The sequence below is a fragment of the Marmota flaviventris genome, chromosome 13 (genome assembly GCF_047511675.1).
Source record: "Marmota flaviventris isolate mMarFla1 chromosome 13, mMarFla1.hap1, whole genome shotgun sequence".
Lineage (NCBI taxonomy): Eukaryota > Metazoa > Chordata > Mammalia > Rodentia > Sciuridae > Marmota > Marmota flaviventris.
Window position 1 is genome coordinate 83993638 of NC_092510.1, and position 6055 is coordinate 83999692.

General features: G+C 43.0%; 1 protein-coding gene across 1 annotated transcript; it reads right to left on the reverse strand.

Moving 5' to 3' along the window:
- Window positions 1-2174: 2174 nt before the first annotated feature.
- Window positions 2175-5154, reverse strand: LOC139701487 (major urinary protein 20-like). Its single transcript, XM_071600404.1, has 6 exons — window positions 5059-5154; window positions 4627-4763; window positions 3595-3668; window positions 2813-2923; window positions 2382-2483; window positions 2175-2212 (listed from the first exon to the last, which is right to left on the reverse strand). Exons 1-6 carry the CDS (start codon window positions 5152-5154, stop codon window positions 2175-2177), a joined length of 558 nt encoding a protein of 185 aa, XP_071456505.1.
- Window positions 5155-6055: the final 901 nt, after the last annotated feature.

Sequence of the window (6055 nt, forward strand, 5' to 3'; positions counted from 1 at the left end):
TTTTTTTATTGGTTGCTCAAAACATTACAATGATTTGACATATCATACATTTGGTTCAAATGGGGTATGAATTCTTATTTTTCCCACGTGTACAGATTGCAGGATCACATTGGTTATACAGCCACGTTTATACATACTGCCATACTAGTGTCTGTTGTATTCTGCTGCCTTTTCTATCCCCTTCCTATCCCCCTTCTCCTCCCCTCCTATCATCTCTCTCTACCCCATCTACTGTAACTCATTTCTCTTTTTTCCCCCCTTCCCCCTCACATCCTCTTATATGTATTTTTGTATAACAATGAGGGTCTCCTTCCATCTTCTGTGCAATACCCTTCTCTTTGGGCTGTATTTTCTTGGCATGTGGTACGGCCCACTATTTCCCATCATCAATGTGGCTCTTGCTACTGTTATTTATTTTCTAAGTATTCTCTGGGAGATTGGATCATGCAGTCTGGGCCTCAGCTTTCCTGTCCCTTAAATGCCATCATTAAGGAATGGCAAGTCAGCTGTGGTGGCATGTGCCTGTACTGAGGAGGCTGAGGTAGGAGGATGGCTTGGGCAAGGAACTTTGAGGCTAGCCTGGACAACACTGTGAAACCCATTTCAAAAAAGGAGGTGGGCAGGATCCTACCATAACTGGTGGGCTTTCTACATAGCCTTTTGCCATATATTGGCAACCAGACCAAGTATTTGAGGAGGAATACACCTGAACCTGATTTAGTTTTCTGATCTGGAGACATAGAGAGATACAGGGAGCTTCAAATGTGTTGATAGTGTTCTCTCATTAATCTTTGAGCCTATGATGACAGAGCCTTTATTTTTGCACAAGACATGCCCAAACCACATTGAGCTGGTGTCTGTCACAGCACTGCCACTCTTGCAGTGTTACACTGAAAAAGAGAATTCTAGGATAAAGAAACTATGGAGCAAGTCTTATATTCTTACAGTACACAAAAGGGTCTTATGGGGTCACTAAAATATGCAAATAAAAGGGCAAGCAGCCTTCTGGGGACTTGGGATGATGGTCTAAGGATTACTGCAGGAGACGGGAGAATCCTGAAACACAGAGTAGACTCTGAGACACTGGAGGAGGATTTCTGGTGCTGGGACCAGGAGGTCCTCTCATCCTCCCACTTTAGCCTCCCATTCTCCCAGAACAAGGACAAGTCACAGGACTCCAGGGCTGATCATTTATTGAAGGGGTAGAGAAAGACCTTCTTCATGTAGAGTTGACCTGGGTGTGGCAAAGAGAAATTTAGAGAAAGCCTATGATTCTTGGTGAATGGATGAATCTTCCTCAGCAATCTGAGAAGATCCTCGAGATCCAGGATGACACATTCATATGTGACAGTGGTGGAAATCAGGTGACAGAACTTGTCATAAGATGGCGTAGCAGTGAGGAAGGAGATAGATGATGCTGGAGCCCAGGTGGGGAAACTTTCTCTTTGCCCTGGAGAGAACACAGAAACTCATCACTCATTCCTGGGATTGAACTGAGGACAAAGGGAAGTTCTTATTTTTTTAAACCCAATTCTGTTCTTCAGGTTGGAGGACAATGGAAAGATGAGTCAGTTCCATTCTGGAGTGAGAAGTCAAGGATGTGCAGAGTCAGAGAAGATATTCTGATCCTAACTGGAAGGTGAGATGGCTTCCTGGGCTTGGAAGATGGACCACAAACACAGATTCATATTTATATGGGTTTCATACTCACACCCTATTATTCTTATTCCATTTCAACCTTCACGTCCTGATAACCTTAAACTCATTATCAGTAACTGAGCCTTTTCCACCTGCATCCCCTGCACGCAGCACTCTGTAAGGAGCACGTCACTGCTTCCTTTTTTGGTTGCTTAGGCCATTTGTGCAAATGTTGATGGTCAACCAACTCAAATTTTTGTACAATTTGGTCATGTGTGCCTCCTCTGCAACAAAGATAGTTGGAAGGGGAAAAAGTATATTAGGTAGGAGAGCTTCTTATTGCCTGCCATCTGTGTGACATTGCCACAGCACATTGCCCAGGGCAGAGCACCAGTGGGCTTATAGAGAGTACAGAAAGCTCTCGATGTTGTTTTCCTTCATGCAATCTTCGGGCACAAGTCCCTAATGGTTTGGGAAGGCACTGTTCCCTGGTCCACCCCCTCTGCATGAGGGTCAGAGATCACCTACCTGGAGACTTAGGACTGTGTTCCACCTCGGGCATGGATACAGCGGTCTGCAGAGGCACAACAGAAGACATTCAGAGAGACCATCCCTATTTTTTTCCCTAAGAGAAATTGGATGCTTCTCCATGTTGGCACAAAGGAGGCTGATTATCTTCCCTTGGATTTTCCTTTTCTGTGGACATGAAGTTCAGGAGGAGAAAGCCAGCTAGCTAAACTTACCAACAGTGGTCAGGTCCAATATGTTTTCCTTAACAATTCCATATTTTTCAGAAACATTCACAAATTTCTGCTTGAGTTCTGAGCTCACATCTGGTGCTCGACCTGTGAGAGTAGTGACATTACTGCTGTGACTTATGTCTTGAGGATAGAGGAGAATGAGAGGACAGGGCTCCAGGAGAACAGGAAAATGGATGGTGACAATTGTATGTCAGGACCTGTTCTGAATCTGACATCAATAAGACATCTTTCTGGCACAATGAGAGATTTCATGATCTTCCCTTCAGTGAGCCTGAGGGAATCCCAAAGGTATACATCTGTCTTCAGTGGGGAAGATAGGGTCTCTGATAACCTTGGGGAGATCATTTTGTGTCTAGGGTCCTTCCTTCCATTTCCTCCCACCCAAGATGAGTGTCAGCATGAAAATACTCTACCATAGAGCTGCATCAGTTGGACTGTATTTCCATGATTTTCATTTATTAGGTAAAAAATAATATAGTTACAATAGTCCGTTTCAAGTACTTTAAATGTATTATGTCCATCATCTGTGAAGGAAACAGAATACAGCTCAGAACTTCTTTGGTTTGTGGGAAGCAATGAAAACTTTTCACCTATTCTTTCCCATGAAAAAACACAATGCATCTTCTAGAAGACACAGTGAAGATGGCTAATGCCTTCCTTTTGTAACTCCCTGGGCTTCATGAAGGACTTCTAAAAAGGACACTGGTAAATAGACCATGAGTGTAGAACATTCAGTCTCAGCAGCAACTCACCCTCTATCGTCCTGAGACCTGTCCACCTCCCTCACCATCTCTGTCAATAATGCTCTCTGTCTTCCCAATAAGCCCTCTGGAATTACATATCTGGTGCTACATCCTGGGCTATATGTGTGGCAATGCCCCCAGGCATCTTCACACAGATGGCAGAAAACGAGCAGTTATCCTACCCAGTTTACCTTTCCCCTCCTGCCAATTACCTTTATTGCAGAAGGAGCTACGTCTGACCAGACTGCATTCTTTCTTTGATGGTATTATAGGAATTGGCTTTTGCACATACGTTTTTCCTATATTCAGGACATTGGCTATTAGATGGCCCCTATTATATTACTTTAATAAGAATTAATGAGTCATTGATAAATATCCTGATGATATTGGAGTTCAGTGAATTCCTTGCAGTTGGAAATATAATTTAGAAAGAACATTTGTGGTCTACTTACATTCAACAGAATATACACCATCCTCTTCTGTTTTGTCACAAACAAACGCAATTTCAGCACATACTCCATTTATACTGTAAAAAAGAACGAGTTTGGGCCCAGGACATATTGTTGAGGCTGGCTTCCTCATCCCCTATTCTACCTATAACCTGGGTTTCTGATTCCACCTAACTTTTGAATATTTTTTGTACAATTAACAAACAGATCTTCTTCATAATTGTTTCATTTACTTTGATACTTGGGAAATTACTTAAAAAGTGCTTGAACTGCTTGTCACCATTGTTACTACTAATTACCATACTTACTACTAATATGCCACAACCACTCGTTAAAATCATTAGCTAAGTATGCACTAATGGTGCCTCTCAGCTGAGTTCTTTATGAACATCACCTGACTCAGCCCTCACAAGAAATCAAGAGGGAGAATCTTTATCACCAGCTTTTGTCCATGGAAAATGAAGGTGGGAAGGGATGAATTCTTTTTTTATGGTAGTAGGGATTAACCAAGGGGTGCTTAACCACTGAGATACATCCTCAGCCATTTTTCATATTTTATTTAGTTACAGGGTCTCACTAAGTTTAAAGCTAGCTTTGAACCCATGATCCTCCTGCCTCAGCCTCTGAGCCACTGGGATTAAAGTTGTGCACCACCACACCTGGTCAGGGATGGGTTTTGTTGGTCAACAGCTGGTAAAAATCAAATTCAGTCTGTTGATTCTAAATCCCATGCTCTTGAACTATTCCATATTGTCATGCTAACCTTGATTCTGATACCCCTCTGCCCTCTGCATCCCCCACTTCTAATCAACTTAGTCCTGTAACCAATTCTTTATCAATGAATCTTGAAAAGTCCCAGGTCCATCAAGTCTTGGGTCAGTTCAACTGAGGGACTGTGATTTTGGATGCAGGCTCAGTATGTATGTGCACATGTCTGTGTGCATGAGTTGTCTCTGTGTGTGTGTGTGTGTGTTTAGGTTTAAAACCATACCTACTCATTCATTTTCCCTTTCCCAACAAAAAAGCCATACTCACATTATATGGAATTTAAAGCCTAAGGAAGAGTTCTTCAAGGCATGGATATATTCCACAAAAACCCTCATGCTACCGTTTTCTTCTATCTTTTCCTTATGATCAGAGGCCAAGAGAATGGAATACCACTCCCCTGAATACTGCAATAAATAAGAAAAATGGCTAAGTGAGAAAAGAGGAGAGGGAATGCCACACAGACACTCTTCCCCTTGAACTCTTGGCCTATGGGGCAGGGCTCAGGATGAGAAGAGGGAATTAGAACTCAGATCATTTGACAGGACACCTAGGACATTTCCACTGTCTCTTCAGTGAAATTGGAAGTCCCCGGCACTGTTGCATTTTAATATGGCACAGTTGCTCTTAGTTCAGGTCTGAACCCACTCCTTTAACATGCCACCCTTCAGCATCAAAAGTTGTAATGCTCCACAGTTTTACCTTGGACGGATCAAAGTCGCTTGTCACAGCATCATGGGTTCCTTCTGTGTGAGCCCAGATCAGGGTCAGTCCCAGACTCAGCAGCAGGAGCTTCATCTTGGTAAGGAATAAAACTGTCTCCTCACAGTCCCCAGGAGTGAGCACGGCCCCACTGTAGCTCCACCCCAGCTCTTCTACCTTTTTATCTTAATGCCTTGTTTTTTTTTTTTTTTTTTTTTTCTGTCCAGGTGCCTCCACCTTTCCTCCTTCCTGTCCTTGGAATGGTCTTTCATTCCCTGGGGTGAAGCCAAGGATTGTTCCTGCCCTTTTGAAACTAGGCAGTCCCCCCTCTTTTAAATTTATGTAGTGACCTTACATTTCTCAAAACACATTCCCACGAAGAGTCATGGATGCTCTACAGAGCTTCTATTGGGAACCAGATTTAACTGTAGGTCTGGCTTGTTGGACTCAGAAAGCTCATTGTAAGTGGTGGGAATGAGCATCATTGGGAAATGAAATGTGTGGAGGGTCTGCTCTACTGTTCACCTGGGATATGGCGTTAGGTGAATTAGTCAATTTTTCACAAACTTCAGAAACAATGAGACTGTCTCTACCAAAGATGCTGCAAGCATTAAATCAGGGTTGAATAAAACAATGTCCTTAATGTTTGCTATCTTATATTGAGAATATTAAATTCCTTTTCCTCATTCTCTGAACTCAACCACTGCAACCCTCAATCTCCCCCAAATAAATGAAGAAGTATTTCATTCTGAGTAAGTCTATGCCACGGGACAATATGAGAATAGAAGCGCTAGAGGGATCTTTTCCAGAGGGACCCCAAGTTCTGACTACAGAACTGGGTGATGCTGGGGAGGTGGTGTCCTGCAGAAAGGACTTACAAACACAGGCTTTGGAGTCATGCAGACCAGGTGTCACTCCCATCTCTGCCATACCAAAGCCATAAGAAAGGCTTTAGCCTCCCTGAGCCTCACCCTCTTAGTAAGGACAATCATTCCTG

Coding starts and splice junctions, on each gene's coding strand:
- LOC139701487 (XM_071600404.1), bottom strand. CDS start 5,154: ATGAAGCTCCTGCTGCTGAGTCTGGGACTGACCCTGATCTGGGCTCAC. Junction 3,669..4,626: donor GGCTTTAAATTCCATATAAT/GTGAGTATGGCT, acceptor TCTTTTTTACAG/TATAAATGGAGTATGTGCTG. Junction 2,213..2,381: donor ATTGGACCTGACCACTGTTG/GTAAGTTTAGCT, acceptor GTGCCTCTGCAG/ACCGCTGTATCCATGCCCGA.